The 21162-nt window shown below is 34.7% G+C and overlaps 2 protein-coding genes across 4 annotated transcripts; one reads left to right on the top strand and one right to left on the bottom strand.

The window, feature by feature from the left end:
• The first annotated feature begins 4208 nt into the window (after positions 1-4208).
• Positions 4209-10251, top strand: LOC21406373 (acetyl-coenzyme A carboxylase carboxyl transferase subunit alpha, chloroplastic). 3 transcript variants are annotated; one of them, XM_024169161.1, is made up of 12 exons: positions 4209-4460; positions 4737-5107; positions 5207-5281; positions 6194-6301; positions 6417-6577; positions 6673-6787; positions 6897-7051; positions 7419-7470; positions 7549-7617; positions 8031-8108; positions 8189-9341; positions 9752-10251. In XM_024169161.1, exons 2-11 carry the CDS (start codon positions 4781-4783, stop codon positions 9332-9334), a joined length of 2286 nt encoding a protein of 761 aa, XP_024024929.1. In that variant the 5' UTR covers positions 4209-4460; positions 4737-4780; the 3' UTR covers positions 9335-9341; positions 9752-10251. The 3 variants fall into 3 exon arrangements, with proteins under 3 accessions (XP_024024929.1, XP_024024930.1, XP_024024928.1); XM_024169162.1 differs by having other exon boundaries at positions 4707-5107; XM_024169160.1 differs by having other exon boundaries at positions 4699-5107.
• Positions 10252-12699: 2448 nt separating this feature from the next.
• Positions 12700-13759, bottom strand: LOC21406372 (steroid 5-alpha-reductase DET2). The gene has a single exon (XM_010103522.2). It carries the CDS (start codon positions 13540-13542, stop codon positions 12757-12759), a length of 786 nt encoding a protein of 261 aa, XP_010101824.1. The 5' UTR covers positions 13543-13759; the 3' UTR covers positions 12700-12756.
• Positions 13760-21162: the final 7403 nt, after the last annotated feature.

Below are 21162 nucleotides of genomic sequence, written 5' to 3'. Positions count from 1 at the left end.
GCCTGTTTAGCCTAACCTAACCTTACAGCTCTAAGCTGCACATAATCCTCAAACTCCCAAAATTGAAAAAAAAAAAAAAAAAAAAACTTTCCATAGAAGCTCAATAGACAATAAAGGTCTAATATCCAATACATTTGGTGGCCTCACACTTTAAAACCTCTTATTTAAGAATGGAAAAGAAAAAAGAAAATATAAATCTAGTTAACCCGCTCTCCTTCATTAGGGATCAGTTTCTTTATGCTATTAATGTTATGTAAAGCTAAATGATCATTTTAATGAGGTAAAAGCCAACTTGTTTCTTTGTTATTCTTAGCTCAGAACAAGAAATAGTAAAATCTAATTTACTAAGTATTATCCCAAAGTTTTTCATGCTATATAGCTTATGCTACTTGATGATCAACTTGAAACTAACGTTACTTATGTTTGTTCTAATAAGCGATTCTTGGGATTAAAAAGTGTTGGTCATTTTGCAAAAAAAAAATAGTTGAGACATAAAAATAATGTATATTTATTGGTTTATCAACTCGTGGCATCAACACTAATTTTACATGTTGTTGCTGCAACAATGAAAAATACACATTCTTTTTTTCTATGAATATGAAATATGGCTATGCAATAGAATGTGATATCAATTGATAAAAGATATTTTAAAATTGTACATTGAGGAAGATAACTTCAATAGTCTTGATGGTTATTATACAATATTTTTAAGAAATGAAAACCATAAAAGACAATTCGTAGTGCGTTAATAATCTATTCTAACTAAATTTTTATTGTAGTTATAATTAGCCCTATTGTTTTTTTTTTCCTTCTTTTTTTTTTTTTTGCTTCGTCAGTGTCCTCAACATTTTTAAGACATGAAAACCATTGGAGACAATTTGTAGTGCGATAACAATCGATTTTCATTAAACTTTTGTTGTAGTTATAATTAGCCTCTTTTTCTTTTGTCAGTTTTCCTAGGTTTTTTGGTTTCGTCAGTTCTTCACGTGTCTTTTTTTTATGTTGAGATTTTAAAAGTAAGAGGAGCCGAATGATTAATTTGGGACAATCTCATTAATGAAGGACTATTATAAGACGTTACAAAGTTAGTGACAAAGATGAAATTTCACTTATAATTTAGGGACCGAAAATGATAAGCAACTCTTTGAACCATTTTTAACAACGTGGTTGGAAATGAAACAACAAATTTGAGAATAGGTAGTTTGTGCTCAACACAAGTTCATATATATATATATATATATACATTTTTTTTTTTTTTTTTGAAATGGAACTGAGATAACATTAGTCATGGAAGTCCATACAAATTACATTGGAAAGCCAACGCGGAAGGGAATCCAACCAAGAAAAGGAGGACCCCGATCTAAGGCCAAAATTGGCAAGGGCTATGAGCAACCCCATTTGTTGAACGGGGATTAAAAACACAAGTACAATCAATCTCAAAAAGGAGGGAGCAAATATCTCTGATCAAAGCACCTACATATCAATAAAGCACTTGGATTGAACAAAAGAGACAACTTTACTTGCATCAGATTCCGCGATGGACAGCTTCAAGCCGTGGTCGGCTGCGAAAAAGAGGCCATCAGATTCTGCGAGGACAGTTTCAAGCCGTGGTCGGCAGCTTCAAGCCGTGCTATGTTTAGTAAGATAGATAGAAAAGAGGAAGGAAAAAAAAGTGAAATATATAAGTGAAAGAAATAAAATGATTTTCTCTTGTATTGTTTGGTAGAAGAGAAATAAAAGTGAAAAAAATATCAAATTTAAGATATTTTACAATGATATTTTAATACAAATAAAAATATGATGAATAATAAAAGTTAAAATTATTATTTTACCTCTTATTTGTTTATCCAATTTTTCTGTTCTTTTTTCTTTCCAAAGTTTGGTAGGGTGAAAAAGAGAGAGAAAAAATAAATAAGCGTCTCGGATCACCCCACCGGTGGAGAAGTAGTCAAGAGAGTTTACTACAGCTCCATCAACGTTAAGCTTTAGCTGGCCTTCCGGAGGATCTGACCAAGACAGAGAAGGAGGGATCGTTGTGGGGGCTTGCTTTGAATTAATAACATGACACCGTTGGAACTCAAAAAGAAAAATATTAGCATCTTCAAACAGAATTTCTATCGCCTTGGACTTGTCATTGTGAACCAAGTCGTTCTTGTCCTTCCATAAAAACCATGCCGAAGACGCAAAAAAACTCTAAGGCCGTGTTTGGAATTGATTCCGTTTTTTAAGAAAAAAAAATGAAAACGTTTTAAAAATGACATTTTGTGCAATAAAGAAAAAATGGAAATGAAAACGATTTTTTAATTTAGTGTAAAATGAAAGAGAAATGAAAAATGACTTTTAGTCGTTTTTCATTTTTTGTTTTCGTTTTCCCATCTCTCAAACAGAGAGAGACATTAATGAGTTTTTTTATACCGAAAATAATCTCTTGATAAAACTACCAAACACATTTTTAAAAATAATTTCTGTCTAAAATTAAAAACGTTTTCATTTTTATTTTTATATAAAAATAAAATCATTTTAAAACGAATTCCAACGTACCCAGTCTTTCACTTTCAAAAACAAAATGAGATATAAACGAAGTCCAGTAAAGGACACCTGTCTGCAAGAGTCCACAAAGTTTCTCAAACAGGAAGAAAGCCACACTTCCTCAGCTCGATCACACAACCAAAGACAGTGGAAAGTGTTCTTTGGATTTGAGCCACATCGGGGGCAAAAAGGGAGACATTTGATTCCTCTCCTACAAAGATTTCGAAAAGTTGGAAGAACATCATAGAATGCCCCCCAGATGAAATGCTTAATCTTACCGGGAATCTTTAGGTTCCAAAGGCGGTTCTACCGGTTCTTCTCGCCATTGGTCCCCGATGATGCCGTTTCGATTTTCAAATTTACAATGAGCCAGTATCCCGAACGGACTGTGTAAAGCCTTTTCTCCTCATAGTGCCACACTAATAAAGTTGTAGGAGCAGCCGGACTTATAGGAATACCGAGAATAGCATCCTTATCCAAAGGTAAAAATATCTCGGTAATTTTGTTAACATCCCACCTCTTATTATTTGGTTGGTGGATTAGTGACATGATTCGAATTATGGTTCGTTGTTCGCTATAATATTTTTTCTCATAAAAAACACACATAAACGAAAAATTATTCTGAATCTATGAATTAAACGATTACTAAGAGATCTGCAACGAGAATGCCTCTTTCCTTACCGGGAATCTTTAGGTTCCAAAGGCGGTTCTACCGGTTCTTCTCGCCATTGGTCCCCGATGATGCCGTTTCGATTTTCAAATTTACAATGAGCCAGTATCCCGAACGGACTGTGTAAAGCCTTTTCTCCTCATAGTGCCACACTAATAAAGTTATAGGAGCTGCCGGACTTATAGGAATACCGAGAATAGCATCCTTATCCAAAGGTAAAAATATATCGGTAATTTTGTTAACATCCCACCTCTTATTATTTGGTTGGTGGATTAGTGGCATGATTCGAATTATGGTTCGTTGTTCGTTACAATATTTTTTCTCATAAAAAATACACATAAACGAAAAATTATTCTGAATCTATAAATTAAACGATTACTAAGAGATCTGCAACGAGAAGGCCTCTTTCATTGTTCGGAGTGTGCGTGATTGGTTTGAAAGTAGAAGGTCTTGGAATACAAAGAGTGTCAAAGGCGTTAAATCTACCTATACCTACTTGCCATCTCACTCCCCGGGTAAAAAGTCTCCGCCCCACAAACACAAGTCCATATTTTGAGCTATTAGTTTTTCTATTCATTCTATTTTTTCAACTATAAGAAAGATTAGGTCATCTATTAATTTTTTTCTTCCACATATTGGTACAATCTATGTAAAAGTACTAATAATTGTCATTTTCAACCAATTCTACAGAAGTTTTAGTCAACATCGAACATTTTTTGTTTTTGGCCTCTCACAAATTAATGTGATTTGTGTAAAAATTTTAGACAAAAACGCATTGTTAACACGTGCCACCTTTGGAACCTTTGGAGAGGGTGAACCCTAGGCGAGGGAAGCATAGAAGATATCGAAGGAGCAAGTCACGTGTGCATAGAGAGTCAACACGTGCCTCCTCTATATTATATTACCAAAAAAAAGAAAAAGAAAAAAACTCTTGGAAATGAATCGTCCTTTCTTTCCTTCTTTCTTTCAACGGCCAAACCGAAAAATGCTGGCTTATTATGACACAGCTACCTCTTACTCACTCTTAAGAAGTATCGCCCAACACAAAACCCCCAATTACAAATCTCTCTCTCTCTCTAGAAAGAAAAAAAAAAAAGAAGAGAAAAGCCCCCATTTTCCTCTTTCTTGACGATCTCTACGAAGCTCCGTCCCATCTCTCATTGCTTAAGAATCGTCGTCCTCATTTCTCCTTGCGATTCTTCTCAGTTCTCCAGATCCTCTCCGAACGAGCTCCTCCAAATTCCCCCAATCCATTTTCCCGGTAAAATTTTTCTCAGAAAGTTCATTTATTTTCTCTTTAATGTTCGATCCTACATTTGCATGCAACGATTAAGGAGCAATTTATTGAAAGCTCTGATTTTGAGAACGTGTTTTCATTTCTTTTATGTAGTATTTTTGGTCCATATTATCTGTTTGCTTGAGAATCTTGCATCTTTTCTTGTGAATGCCAAACGAACTATTGCTTGTTTGAAATTCAATCCGGTTATTCTTTTCGGCAGTTCCTAAGATTTGAGTTTCTGGAACGGTATTTCTGAAGGATTTGGTTAAGAATCTGGGGCAATTAGCTTTGGAGTTTGGAGAATGGCTTCGATATCTCATTCTCCGGTCACTTTCGCCGGAACATCGGCTTCGGATCTTCTCCGGAGCTCGAGTAACGGCGTTAGAGGCGTTCCATTGAAAGCCCTAGGGAGAGCGCGATTGGGCGCTAGGAGGAAGGATTTCAGCGTTTCGGCGAAGATTAGAAAAGTGAAGAAGCATGACCATCCGTGGCCCCAGGATCCTGATCCGAATGTCAAAGGTGGAGTTCTCACTCATCTATCTAGCTTCAAGCCTCTAAAGGAGAAGCCCAAACCCGTTACTTTGGAGTTCGAGAAGCCTCTCGTTGCTCTTGAAAGGAAAATCATTGATGTAAGCATACCGGTTCTTTTTCTTTGCTAGCTGTTTGTTTGTTTGAGAATTTGAAAATTTGCGGAGTTTTTGCTATAACTGAACAAATTACTCTTTCAGGTTCGGAAGATGGCAAATGAGACTGGGCTGGACTTTAGTGATCAGATTATTTCACTGGAGAACAAATACCAGCAGGTTTGATGACTGTTTTGAATTTGAGCAAATGTTAATATGTTTCGGAAGTAACTCTAAATGCTCTTTTTGATTCAGTTTTTAGAGCCGATGGGTTCTTTACAATTCCATGGTCGAGTTCTCTCGACAGTTTTTATGCATTGTTCATCCATGCCAAGGTGTATTTTGTTTTTTTTTGGACCATATACTCTGAGGGTATAGCTTGCTACGTGAGTGTATTTATAGTTAGATTGACTTGTGAACTAGGTATTTAAAAATTGTTGTGCCAGAAGTCTAGCTAACAGTTGCCACTACTGTTGAGAGCTTCATAAGGATTACAGATCGTACTAGGGCTTCAAAAAAAAAAAAGAAAAAAAAAAGAGACAGTTATTGTTTTCCTTAATTTTTTAATTCTTAAGTTTTCTTTGCCACTACTGTTGAGAGCTTCATAAGGATTACAGATCGTACTAGGGCTTTAAAAAAAAAAAAAGAAAAAAAAAGAGACAGTTATTGTTTTCCTTAATTTTTTAATTCTTAAGTTTTCTAAATCAAATATGTTATTGTTTTTGAGTGATATGTGTTTTCTTTTTTGTCTTTAATGATGCCCCAAATCAGGAATATTATTCATCATAGGTAAAACCAGGTAACATAACCTGAGTCGAAGCCACAGAGCGATACAAAAATAATTACGAGAAGGCACAAATAGTTACTGATAGCATTTGACAATATACAGTGGAATAGAATTTATACTTTTGGTTAAAGCAGGGTCATAGATAGTACTTCTGACCATACATGAGTATTATTTGGAATGTTGCGTATCTTTTTTTGCATGTGTACACATTTTATGCTGATATTTGATTCTGCTGAAGTTGGCTAACTCTTTTAATTTGGTTTTAATTTTCAACTCTTCTTAGAATTTTCTGCTTTTGATTTCAGGCTTTGAAGGATTTATATACGCATCTAACCCCTATACAACGTGTCAATATTGCACGGCATCCTAACAGGCCAACTTTTCTTGATCATGTGTTTAGCATTACTGATAAGGTATGGTGCTCATTATAAGGGTTTATGCGTGTTGACAATTTATCTTCAGATTTCAGCTTTATGGGGCGCTGGAAATTATTAATTAATAAAGGTATTCTGTGTTTCGTATATCCAGTTTGTGGAGCTTCATGGAGACCGAGCAGGTTATGATGACCCTGCTGTTGTTACTGGTATAGGAACCATAGACGGTAAGAGGTACATGTTCATGGGTCATCAGAAGGGTAGAAACACAAAGGAAAACATTCAGCGCAACTTTGGGATGCCTACTCCCCATGGGTATGTTGCTAGAGAATTAGCTAATCTATTAGCTTTGAGATATCCAATAATTTTTCTCATTGCCTGACATCAATGTAATTATTATACTTGACCAGTTATCGAAAAGCTCTGCGCATGATGTATTATGCAGATCACCATGGATTTCCTATAATAACTTTCATTGACACTCCTGGTGCATTCGCAGACCTTAAATCTGAGGAACTAGGCCAAGTATGTTCTCATCTGTGATTTTAGTCTTAAATGGTTACTTCTTATATAAGGAACATGGTTCTGCCAGATACTGGACATTTTTGTTTTGTTTTGTTTTGCATGCATTCAGGGTGAAGCCATTGCTCACAATTTGAGGACTATGTTTGGTCTGAAAGTACCAATTGTCTCTATCGTCATTGGAGAAGGTGGCTCTGGTGGTGCCCTTGCCATTGGCTGTGCTAATAAATTGTTGATGCTTGAAAATGCCGTTTTCTATGTTGCCAGGTAATTTGAGTTTATTTGAATATGTGAATTTCTTCTCAACTAGTGTAAAGAAATGGATCTTACAGTTGGGCATGCTAATATGCTCTTTGATTAGCAGTTTCTCTATCAGCTGATGTGAGGAAATCTCTTTAGACCATATATCTGAATACATTTCCATTTTGCCCGATCATTAGTGCAGAAGTATGTGGAGTCCTGTAATTCAGTAGATTACTTTGTTAGATCTGATCAATGGGGTTTTCCCTCGGCTTTGCATAGCTTTTCTGTTATTTTATTTTGTTTAACTGCAGTTTTTGAATTTCTGTCCAACTCAAGCACTATATTTTTAATATGTTTTCTTCCGATTTGTCTCTGTTTTTGTCATGTTTAGTCCAGAAGCATGTGCAGCAATCTTGTGGAAGAGTGCTAAAGCTTCTCCAAAGGTTTATATACAAACCCACAGTATGCTCATCATGCGACTAGATTATCAATATCATAATTCTTCTTTTTCTGTCCTGCAGGCTGCTGAGAAGTTGAGAATTACTGCATCAGAATTGTGCAGATTGCAAATTGCAGATGGCATCATTCCTGTAATTATCCTCCTTCCTCTTAATAAATTTTATGCATTTGCTTCTTTCCTTGGTTGTTGGAGTTATTCTCAATTATCTTTGAGCAACCCATTTTATTTTATCCCTTACAAAAAACACTTAGCTGGATTTTTTGGGCCCGTTTAGTTTGCTGAGTCGAGTTTTTAATTCGAGTTAAGATGTGACTTTATGTGAGAGTTTTTACTGTAGCAAAAAAGTTAGATGTGACTGTTTCTGAAAGTTTTTTACTATAACAAAATTCGAATTCTAAACTCGAATTGGTGAAATGAACGGGGCCTTTATTTCTTCAGTTTAGATGATTCTTTTAGTTTCATAATTCTGTAAGGTGTTGCCTTAACTCTGAACTTTTATCATATAATGTTGGGGGAGTCTTAGAAGTCTTTTACCTTTTACAGGAACCACTAGGCGGTGCACATGCTGATCCATCTTGGACCTCACAACATATAAAAAATGCCATCAATGAAGCAATGGATGTAAGTCACTCTGGTTTAGTTAATCTTCTTTGATGAATGTGTGGAAAAATATCCTTATCTAGGTGCCTCATCTTGAACAGGAGCTTTTGAAAATGGATACACAAGAGCTACTCAAGCATCGCATGCTTAAGTTCCGAAAAGTTGGTGGGTTTCAAGAAGGACTCCCAGTAGATCCAAAGAAGAAAGTGAACATGAAAAAGAAAGAGGAGCCTATTGTTGGGAGGACTCAACATGCGGATTTGGAGGGTGAGGTAGAAAAAGTGAAACAACAAATTCTGAAAGCTAAGGAATCCTCCAGTGAACCTCCATTATTGCGTCTAAATGAGACAATAGAAAAACTGAGAAAGGAGGTTGATCATGGATTTTCAGAGGCAGCTAAAGCCTTGGGTTTTGAGGACAAGTTTGCCGCACTCCGTGAGGAATTTTTGAAAGTCAATTCAGAGGAACAACTCATTGACCCGGCTTTCAAAAATAAGATTGACAAGCTCAGGAATGAGTTCAATCAGAACCTGCCAAAAGCTCCAAATTATGAAAGCCTGAAGAGTAAGCTTGACATGTTGAAAGAATTATCTAAAGCGAAGAATCTTGCAGAGAAGAACCAGAAGGCTGCATTATTGAAGCAGGAAATCAACCAAAGATTTAAGGAGATCATGGAACGACAGGATGTAAAGGAAAAGTTCGGCGCACTGAAGACTGAAATTCAAAGTTCCGGGGCGTCTAAATTTGGGGACCTGGATTCCAACCTGAGGGAGAAAATTGTGAAGCTAAAGAAAGAGTTGGAGTTTGAATTCGCAGATGTCCTGCAATCCTTGGGTTTGGAAGTGGACGTCATGAAGTCAAATGCAACTCAACTAGAAGAACTCATTCCGCCCTCAGAAGTGAAAGCCAAGATCAAAGAATTGAATAAAGAGATTCAGGAAGGGATTGAAAATGTGGTCAGCTCATCAGATCTGAAGTACAAAATCGAGCTGCTAAAGTTGGAGACTTCAAAGGCAGGAAAGAAGCCTGATTTGGCATCCAAAAAGAAAATTGCGGCTTTAGAGCAACAAATTAAGCAGAGCCTAGTAGCTGCATTGGATTCTTCAAACTTAAAAGAGAAGCATGAGAAGCTGAAGGCAGAAATTTCTGAAAGCATCGGATCTTTTGGAGGACTGGATGGGAGTCTGAAAACAGAAAACCCAGACGAGGGAAGAGTGAAGATAAATGTTGGTGCAAATCGCTGTTGAGCTTAATGTGAGTTTCTTTCTGTTTTATCTCCTCCTCTTGTGTACGTCAAGTTTGGCTATTTCGTTAGTATCCTATCTGGAACTAGTTAATGGTTGCAGGTTTTTCTTACTTTTCCTTGACCAAGTTAGTAGGCGTTCTTTACCAGCCTCACAGGCTTTTATAGATAATTGAAATGAGCCTTTTTCTTGTAGCCGTGTGATAAAATTCAGTTGGAAAATGAGTGCCGTGGCAAGGGAATGCTTAATTTTGTAAAATCATTGGGTTCTCGAGATTCTTTTTTTTTTTTTTTTTTTTTTTTTGCCCCCCTCGTTTACTTCTGAATTTTAGTTATGTTATGTTTTTTTTTTTCTCTGACTTCGTATGGATATAGACTGACTAGCTTAAGCAATTATGCATGCTTCTGTGTCTGTGGTTAGGTTCTGGTTAGTCGGTGACAAAGAAGATCCGTAACAAGAGAGAAGTGATTGATTAATCAGTCTAAAACGCATCAACATCCGAGCAGGTACAGTCTACCTTTTAGCTTTGGCTAAGCGCCTTTAAGCACTCATCGACGTCTTTAGCTATGGAGCACACAGTTTTTGCATCTACAGTATTCTGAGGGAGACAGAATAATGCAAAGTTTTCCAAACTTCTTTTTAAAGGGTATTAGTTTGTCAAATGTTAGCTTCGATGTTTCTGTTTTGCGTTTCTGTTTCTTTTTGAGATAGTGTTTCTTTTTTATTTTTCTCTTTCCTCAGTTAATAGACTTTCGATGCTTCCCGTTTCTCTTTTTGTCCCTGGACTGGACTAAAAGAACTCTTTGTATAGATTGCTACGGAGCGGGTAGTATTCTTAGATAAAACTTCTTCTCCTGTTTGGTGATCATATTGTCTTGCGCACTGGCAAAAAAAAAAAGGGGGAAAAACGACTAACTAAATTCTATTGCGTTTTTTTTTTTTTTTTTTCCTAAAAAAGAAAGACAAATAAAAATCCTATGTGAATTAGTGCTTGCATGGCAACGTGATGAGATTTTTAGGAGCTGATTTAGACAATCTCCCTTTGAAAGTCCTAATCTTTCTGTTCTTTTCGCTTGATTTGAAGCTTAAGCTCAGTAGCTCACCTATTGTAGTTTCTCTTATTATTTTCTCTTTTAATGTAAAAACAACACCTACTTCTTTATCCATTTCTTTAAGAACAATGCTATTGCGCACAAGTGCTGAAGGTGGGTCCTGTACAAATGGGGTTCATTTTTTTTTATTAATGGTAGTGCTTAGCATCCCCGAACTGTCATAATTTGGTCCAAAAACCGAACTGTCATAATTTGGTCCAAAAACCGAACTGTCATAATTTGGTCCAAATCTTTTTGTTTTTTAAAGGGAAAAGCTTTCAATAAATTAAGGCATATCATTATCAGCCTAGATAATAACAGCGAACTTATCTTGAGCTCCAATGTTGATTACAAATAAATGTCTCAATAATGTTTCAAGTTGAAGTGTTCTGAGCTGGAGAGTTGATAGTTGCTATGGACAATGGTGGGTCACGAATTATTCGACACAATAGGATTAGAGCCACCTCTTATCTAATTTTATGGGCAAAATTTTCCCTAAATTCAATATTTAGTGGCAATCAAAGATAAATCCTTGACACCAGTAAAATTTAGATGGAATAACTCACGTGTGTCTTGCACGTGGCTTGTAAGGGCGAAGATGAAAAATCAAGCTCCTCTCCTAGAATCTAATTTACTAACCGGTGAGAATTGAAAAATCAAAGGCGTCTTACCAAATTTTGCTAACTAGAAAGAGTTTAGTCTTTGTGCTGGCGTCCTTAGAGTTACTTTGGGTGCGAAGTCCACTGTTACTTAAATATTTATACATATGAATCAGATGGACATAATAGCATTTCCAATATAATTCTATAATTGACATATGTAAGTGTAAAAAATTCTCCAATGCAGTAACATTTGTTGGGTTAAATTTATCATATTCTATACTTTTTGGCAAATTAGTATATAACAAATTTGTCACCAAGAACAACATACATTTGATTGCTACAAATAAAAAAATTGCAAACGGGGCGGGTTGTCGTTCAATAAAAAAATTTGTCACCAAGAACGAGTCTTGACCCACACCGCCCAATAAACCATTTATTACGGGTCAGACGGGGCAGGGCGGGGCATCATACCCAGGCCCATTGACATAAGTCTATCCAATTGATTGGTCCATGTACTTTATCCTTTACCTTTTGTTTTGACAGATTACTCACTAAATTTATGTTTTTTTAACAGTTTTAGTCGTTAACACTAAGGCCTCGTTCATTTTACCGATTCGAGTTTTCAGTTTTAAGTTTCTACAGTAAAAAGCTCTCAGAAAATGTTACATCTAATTTTTTCTGCTACAGTGAAAAGCTCTCAGAAAATGTCATATCTCAGCTCGAATTGAAAGTTCGAATCCGCGAAGTGAACGAGGCCTAAATAGATGCATGATTTATAGAATTTAATGTAAATAATCACAACATTATCCTATAATAACTAAAAATTTTGCATAAATAGTTATAATAGGTGCAAAATATTATAGTTTTTAATAGGTTTTAACAATACTAAAATAATATTTTACACATAATATAATTATTTATGTAAAATTTTAGTTATCACATAATGGACACATGATTATCTAAGATAAATTTGATAGATCTATTATCATTTTATTGTCAATGATCTGAACGGTTAAAAACAAATTCATAGAGTATAATTAAAATTAAAAATTGAGGGACCAAGGTGCTACTATGCTTGCAGTCAGGAACTAACATGCTAATACCCTAATTATCAAAAAAATAAAAAAAAGCTAATACTCTTCTACTAATTTCTTCCCTTAGGATCTAACGATCGATTACCTTTGAGGACAAGTAGGGGCAAATTTTGTTGTTTGTTTTTTTATTTTTTAAAGTACTTTTTTTGTTTTTTTTTTAATTTTTTAAAGTACCTTTAAAATTTTATGATTTTTTTTTTAGTTTTTCCCATGCTCTATTGAATTTTATTCTTTTTTATTTTTAATTGTATACTTTAAAGGTCCGTTTAAAAATCATGATTTTTAATTCTGAAATTTAAAATTTAAATTTTTTTATAAAAAAAATACTATAATAAAATTAATAATTTAAATTTAAATATATAAAATTAACAAACTCTAAAAAATAAACTTAAGAATATACTCAAGTTAGAGTTTAGTTATGCCACTGAACCTCATTGCTATTAAACAAGGGAAAATTTGATAAAATATACTTTTTTTTTTTCATGAGTGGAAAAATAATAAAATATTAACTAAAAACACAAAAATCTCCTGCATTGCATTTGCCAGTCACAAGAATCAACATTTCAATCCATTTTTCAACAACACACATTAAACACCCGACCCTTTTTTTCCTTTTTTTTTTTTTTTTTTTCAAAGTGTCAAAACAAAAATGGGATCACAGCTTTTCGTCCCTTGGGATACTCGTCCCCAAATTTCTCCAAATACCACCGATGGTTCGCACGTGCCCTCGGCACTAAGTTGGCACATGTGTAAAGAAAGAATCCAAGCCCAGCCCAAGACCAAGTCATGACGGCCCAGCCCAACCACTCAACTATCTCCCCAAAGTAATTCGGACAACTGACCACTTCAAACCACCCCCCTCTCGGCACCTTATACCCACCGCCACCGCCGGTCTCCCTCTTCAGCCTCAGCAGAGCCCGATCCGACCGGATATTCACCACCATTCCGGCCAAAAAAACCGCCAGACCGGCCGCGAACCGCCACCAGAAAGTATTGTCTCCGCCGTAGTCCTCGTAGTGCGAAACCGACCTCGTTTGGACGAACGCGTTGAGGAGGTTGAAGCCAAACGCCATGGCGGCGACGGCGACGGGAAAATCGGAGGAAGGTTTCGGGGCGGAGGCGAGAGAGATTCGGATCGGGTGGATTAGGGTTCGGTGGAGGTAGTGGAGGAGGAAGGGGGTGATGAGAGAGAGAGATCGGAGATCGGAGGCGTGACGGCCGATGGGGAAGAGGAGGAGGGTGAGCCAGAGAGTGGGGCTCTCCATGACGAACCAGGCTAAGGGTGGGGACATGGTTGGGCCCCACCCGGGGCGACGGTGCTTGCCGTAAGGGGCTTGGATGAAGCGGAGGGAGATGGTGGTCGGTGGTCCGATTAGGTAGAGAGTGAGGAGGCTGTAACGGAAGAGGGTCTGGTCGGACTCCATATATTTCTTTGGTTTCGACTTTGTTTTTGTGATGATTGTTAATTTTGTAATGCTTGTGAGTGGAGGAGTGGATTCGAGTCTCAACAAAGTGCATCACATGAAGAAAGGTGAAGTGCACGATTCTATTTATGAATTTCTTGCAGGTTGGACCTTAGCTTTTAATTTTAGCATTTAGATCCTAAATTTGGTAATTGTTAACAATGCAGTCCTATATCGAGTACCAAAATGAACATCAACTAATGGATAATAATTTTTCATTAGAAAAAAAAAAAAAAAAACTAATGGATAATAATTAAAAATTTCAAATGCTAAAAGTAGAGAAGGCGTTCGACTTTCCATCCATTAGCTATCCGATCATAATTGTAACTAAGAACAGTTAATAAGAAAATGAAAGGAAAAATAGAAGACAAGAGAGATTTGAGGTCGTGGGCAAGGTGCCTATATGTACAGATTAAGAAAAAGAAGAAGAATTACTATAGAATGGACTCTATATAAATACACATTGCAAAGCACATAATCAAGTAAGTTATCCGAGATTAAAAAAAAAAAAAAAAAAAACATCTTAATGTGAAGTCAAAACTATTAATAAAAATACTCTCTCTAATATGCTCTTGCAAGAATGAGCTCCGAAAGGAGATCCAATCTCGTAGACCTTTTTTTATTTGTCTCTCTCTCTTTCGGTTCCTTAATAATACTCTCTCTAATAGGCGGTTCCTTAAGGTGCCTACATACAGAGACTAGAAAAAGGAAGAATATTCACTAGTAAGGAGTTTTATGGAATGGGCTTCATGTAAATACACATTGCAAAGCACCTAATCAGATGAGTTACCTATGACTAAAATCAAGAAACTTCCTAATATGAAAATGATACCAATGAAGTTAAAACTATTAATAAAGATAGTTTTCCTAATATACGTTCCCTAATAGTAATAAGTGTATGATTGTTTAGATCTTTTATTGGAGACATTTCCTTTGGATCCTTTTGGTTTGCGTCTTTGAATTGTGGTGAAACCATTTTTAGTTTGAACTGAAGCAATTTGAACTGCCATTTGAACTGGTGTTTAGATACGTAAATAAATTGTAATTCGAAAAGGGTATAAAATTTAAATTGTGTTTGAATAGAGTGTTCAAAATACTCATTTGAAAACTTCAGGCTTTTATAACAAATCTTACAGAACTTTGTTTTATATTATAGATTTCAATAAGCTATATGGACGACGAGGGTTTGTTTCTTTTCTACTTTGAATGTATAGGAAGAAGAAATATCTCATCAGACATAATTCGAAAATTTTTTATGATATTTTAAAACTTGAGGTAGAAGGGAGGGAAAAAGCAGTAAATATGTTCGAATTGAAATTTTCGACCCAGATTTGGAACCAAACAAGGTGTAAAAAACTTTTAAATAGCCAATAATGCATAAATTAAATTTAACTCCAAATTTTGGAAAAAGAGATCATAGTACAATAAATAATAAGCATAGATTTTAGAAACTAAGTAAAATAACTGTACCCAAATTGTTGTATATTCGACTTGTCTAATGCATACATATGGTCAGAGGGAAAGGGGAAAAAAAAAAATCAATGACATCGGCTAAGAATCTTCGCGGTTGAAAAACTTATAAGGTGCAATAATGCCACTAAAACTAATGTAACGCAGATAAGTTTCAATAATGTATTTAATTGATCAACTCATATTTCAGTAGAAAGTATAATTGATCAACTCACGCACCATGATGTGTCGCTTGAATTATATGGCTATTAAACGTTAATCAATGTTGATATATTCTAAACTGCACAGTGCAGATGACAATTAAATTGCTCAGCTCCACTTAAACACAACTGCTTTGCAATATTCTTGCATATGGTGGTTTATTTTGAACATGGAAATTCTTTCTGTTAAGAAGTCAGTTACTATGCACATATCTCCATATCCAAAATGTAAATTCCATTTGTGAAGGATAAAAAAAGGGTAAGAACACTAATGATCGTCTGTTAAGAAGGCAAACCAAAAGAGTGGAAATTTTCCCTCTTCATTACTGGAGCCATGCGCGAGTAATTCATGCCTTGATCTGCCTGTCAATTTAATACTCAATGCCTTGATTATAAAACCGCGGCCATCTTTCAAAAATGTGATCTGCACAGGCCATGACTTGTCCTTCCGACAAAGCAACAACATATCCGGATCGAGTTTGATATCTTTGGCCATTGCACGTGGAATATACTGTAATCATAAAAAGTCTTTATCCTATGAGATTCATATCCTTATCCACGAGAAAGTAACGAAAATCAATGTAGTATAGTAATGCAAAAGGAGAAGCTATTACGGATAAAAGAAGATCAAAACTAAGGTGGTAAGTCCCCAAGAATTCAGGGGATGTTTCGAAAAGAATCTTACTCGCATCGGATCCTCCTCGTTAAAATGATTAAAGGGAAGAGAATGAATCAGATTCATCGACTTGTCATTAACAAGGTAGACAAAAGGGCATGCTGCGAACAGTCAGTTCTTTGATAGGAAGCTACTTTTCACATTCCAAAACTACAACATACCAAATTGATTTTACTTCCATAAGATTTCACACACCAACGTTAATCGCTACAGAATTGTTTTACCCAATCTATTTTTCATTGCACAGTATTGAAAGTGTTTGTTTATTTTCCACTTCACACTTTCCATCAATGATAATCAGGGCAGTCTTATTGAGGAAGAGAAACTAGAATTAGCATTTATTGCCGCTTACTGCATTAATTCCTAAAAATTGTATATTAATTTTAGAATGCAAAATATAAATAAAAAATGTAAATTTTTCACTTATCCTAGCCTCTGGGCGACCACTACGGGGGCTTTTTGACAACGTTTTACTTTTTTTCATCATTTTTTGACGCCATCGTTTGCAGGCATGTCCAGAAAAATGTAAGGATCATGTATGCAAAATTTCATAATTTTGTGACGTCATTTTTATTTTATTTTATTTCATCCCGGCCCCAGGGCACCCTATGCGGGCCGGGGGATTTTTGACAGCGTTGTACTTTTTTTGTCATTGTTTGAGGCCATTTTTTGCAGGCATGCAGAGAAAAATGTAAGGATGGTGTCTGCAAAATTTCATAATTTTTTGACGTTGTTTTTATTTTATTATATTTTCAAAGACGAAAAATAAAAAAAATCATAAAAAATATAATATTCATCAAATAATGGTGCCACTTGTTGCATTAATTTCTAAAAATTATATCTTAATTTTAGAATGCAAAACATAAATAAAAAAGTAAATTTTTGACCCATACCGGCCCCTGAGTGCCCTACTATGGGGGCTTGGGGCTTTTTGACAGCGTTTTAATTTTATTTGTCATTGTTTGAGGCTATTTTTTGTAGGCATGCCCAGAAAAATGTAAGGATGGTGTCCGCAAAATTTTATAATTTTTTGACGTCGTTTTTATTTTGTTTTATTTTTTAAAGATGAAAAATAAAGAAAATTATAAAAAATAGAATATTCATCAAAAAATGGCGCCGCTTATTGTATTAATTCCTAAAAATTGTATACTAATTTTAGAATGCAAAACATAAATAAAAATGTAAATTTTTGACCCATCCCGGCCCCTAGGCGCCCCACTATGCGGGCCGAGGGCTCTGTGACAGCGTTTTACCTTTTTTTTTGTCATTTGTTGAGGCCATTTTTTGTAGGCATGCCCAGAAAAATGTAAGGATGGTGTCTGTAAAATTTCATAATTTTTTGACGACATTTTTGTTTTATTTTATTTTTCAAAGATGAAAAATAAAGAAAATCATAAAAAATAGAATATTCATCAAAGAATGTTGCCGCTTGTTGCATTAATTCTCTAAAATTGTATATTAATTTTAGAATGTAAAACATAAATAAAAATGTAAATTTTTGACCCATCCCGGCCCCTGCGCGCCCCACTACGCGGGTCGGGGGCTTTTTGACAGCGTTTTACTTGTTTTTGTAATTTTTTGAGGCCATTTTTAGTAGACATGGCTATAAAAATGTAGGCATCATGTTTGCAAAATTTCAGAATTTTTTGATGTCATTTTTGTTTGATTTTATTTTTCAAATATGAAAAATAAAGAAAATCATAAAACATAGAATATTCATCAAATAATGGTACCACTTGTTGCATTAATTCTTAAAAATCATTTATTAATTTTACAATGCAAAACTTAAATGAAAATTTTAATTTTTGACCCATCCCGGCGCTTGGGGGCCCCACTACGCAGGTCGGGGGCATTTACACATTGTTTTTCTGTTTTTTTTTTCCTTTTTGAGTCCTTTTTTGCTGACATGAGCAGAAAAATGCGATGATCCTATATGTAAAATTTAATTATTTTTCGACGTCGTTTTTATTTTATTTTATTTTTTAGAGATGAAAAATAAAGAAAATAATAAAAAATAGAATATTAATAAAAAAAATGGTGTTGCTTATGGCATTAATGCCTAAAAATCGTATAATAATTTTAAAATGCAAAACATAGATAAAAATGTAAATTTTTGACCCATCCCAGCTCCTAGACGCCCGCTACGCGAGCCGTGGGCTATTTGACAACGTTTTACATTTTTTTGTCATTTATTGAGGTCAGTTTTTGTAGGCATGTCTAGAAAAATGTAAAGATCGTGTCTGCAAAATTTCATAATTTTTTGACGTCGTCTTTATTTTATTTTAGTTTTTAAAGATGAAAAATAAAAAAAATCATAAAAAATAGAATATTGATAAAAAACTGGTGCTGCTTGTTGCATTAATTCATAAAAATAATATATTAATTTTAGAATGCAAAACATAAATGAAAATGTAAATTTTTAACCCATCCCGTCCCCTGGGCGCCCTACTACGAGGGCTGGGGTTTTTTTTTTTACGGAGTTTTACATTTTTTTGTCATTTATTGAGGCCATTTTATGTTAGCATGCCTAGAAAAATGTAAGGATCGTGTCTGGAAAATTTCATAAGTTTTTGACGTTGTTTTCATTTTATTTTATTTCTTAAAGATGAAAAATAAGGAAAATCATAAAAAAATAGAATATTCATTAAAATGTTAACTTTTGACCCATCCCGGCCCTTGGGTGCCCCATTACGCAGTCCGGGGGCTTTTACACAACATTTTTTTTTTAATTTTTCACCCATCCCGGCCCATGGGCGCCCACTACGCAGGCTGTGGGCTCTTTGACAGTGTTTTACGTTTTCTTTTATCATTTATTGAGGTCAGTTTTTGTAGGCATGCCCAGAAAAATGTAAAGATCGTGTCTACAAAATTTCGTAATTTTTTGACGTTGTTTTTATTTTATTTTATTTTTCAAAAATGAAAAATAAAGAAAATCATGAAAAATAGAATATTTATCAAAAAATGGTTCTGCTTTTCGCATTAATTCTTAAAAATCGTATATTAATTTTGGAATACAAAACATAAATAAAAATGTAGAGTTTTGACCCATCCCGTCCCCTGGGGGCCCCATGCGGGCCGGGGGCTTTTTGACAGCGTTTTACTTTTTTTTTTTTTTTTTTTATCATTAATTGAGGCCTTTTTTTGCAGGCATGCCCAGAAAAATGTAAGGATGGTGTTTGCAAAATTTCATAATTTTTTGACGTCATTTTATTTTGTTATATTTTTCAAATACGAAAAATAAAGAAAATCATAAAAAATAGAATATTCATCAAAAAATGGTGCCGCTTATTGCATTAATTCCTAAAAATCGTATAATAATTTTAGATTACAAAACATAAATAAAAATGTAAATTTTTTACCCATCCCGGCACCTCGGCGCCCCATTACGCGGGTCGGGAGCTTTTTGACGGCGTTTTACTTTTTTTTTGTCATTTATTGAGGACATTTTTTGTTGGCATGCCCAGAAGAATGTACGGATCATGTCTGCAAAATTTCACAAGTTTTTGACGTCGTTTTAATTTTATTTTAGTTTTCAAAAATGAAGAATAAAGAAAATCATAAAAAAATAGAATATTCATGAAAGAATGGTGCCGCTTATTGCATTAATTTCTAAAAATCGTATATTAATTTTATAATACGAAACATAAATAAAAATGTAAAATTTGACCCATCTCGGCCCCTGGACGTCCCACTACGCGGGCCGAGAGCTTTTTTAGTGCGTTTTTTTTTCCTTTTTGAGTCCTTTTTTTTTGCTCGCAGATAAGCACGCCGCCCGCCTGCTGGCCGTCTTTTAACGTCGTTTTTATTTTATTTTATTTTTTAAAGATGAAAAATAAAGAAAATCATAAAAAATAGAATATTCATGAAAGAATGGTGCCGCTTATTGCATTAATTCCTAAAAATCGTATATTAATTTTAGAATGTAAAACATAAATAAAAATGTAAATTTTGACCCCCCCGGGCCCCTAGACGCCCCCCACTACGCGGGCCGCGAGCTTTTTTAGAGCGTTTTTCTTTTTTCTTTTTTTTTTTCCCTTTTTAAGTCCTTTTTTTTGCTGGCAGATAAGCAAGCCGCCCGCCTGCTGGCCGTCTTTTGACGTCGTTTTTATTTTATTCTATTTTTTAATGATGAAAAATAAAAAAATAAAAAAAATAGAATTTTCATCAAAGAATGGTGCCGTTGGTTCATTAATTCGTAAAAATCGTATATTAACTTTAGAATACAAAACATAAATTAAAATGTAAATTTTTGACCCATCCCGGCCCATGGGCGCCCCACTATGCGGGTTGGAGGCTTTTTGACAGCGTTTTACTTTTTTTTTTGTCATTGTTTGAGGCTATTTTTTGCAAACATGCCCAGAAAAATGTAAGGATAGTGTCTGCAAAATGTCATAATTTTTTGATATCGTTTTTATTTTATTTTATTTTTTAAAGCTGAAAATATAGAAAATCATAAAAAAATAGAATATTTATCAAAAAATGGTGCCGCTTATTGCATTAATGGGTGTCCCGGGGGTGTCATGGGGCTGTCCCGGGGGTGCCCCGGGGGAACCGTAATATGATTTTAGATCCCACTTGGGGTTTTTAAAATAATTGGGTTGAGTAAATGTGTGGTAGAGAATTTAAGTGGGATAATTCCTACCCTAGAAATTCTCTTTTGTTAAAAAAAAAATGGAATGAAAGAAAAATTCTGAGTTGATCCCATTTTAAGTTCACAAACTATAGGCAAATACAATTTTGGTCTCAGAACGTATTTCCTTATCTATTAAGTAGTCCAATCTTCAAACAATACCAGAAGTGTTAAGCCTAATTATAGAATCTTCAATCTTGAAACGAATTATATTAATCTGCATTAAACTTAACCTTTTGACACCAAAACAAATACAGACTGCCAAGAAGAAAAAGAAATTAACAACTAATTAATTTTTGACATTTTACATTCACATTCTTGACATTTTTTGCTTTTTTTTTTTTTTCAGTTTGACTTTTTTGACCAATTTCTGATTGAATGGCAATTTTTTTTTAAGTGGCACAAATCTAAATGGCAGCGTGTTTTAGTGGGTCATTTTAAAAAAAAAAAATCAGAATTCTTATTTATTTAAAAACCTCTTCTTTATTTATCACCGCTTACAGCCATACCGAAGAAAATGTCATACCTTAGATTTTCAAAGCTTCTTCATCTTCAGTAAAACAAGGATCTGAACCATGCATGATCACATCATCAATCATTTCTCT

Source organism: Morus notabilis, unplaced genomic scaffold (genome assembly GCF_000414095.1).
Source record: "Morus notabilis unplaced genomic scaffold, ASM41409v2 Scaffold5, whole genome shotgun sequence".
Lineage (NCBI taxonomy): Eukaryota > Viridiplantae > Streptophyta > Magnoliopsida > Rosales > Moraceae > Morus > Morus notabilis.
This window is presented reverse-complemented; position numbering and strand designations above follow the sequence as displayed.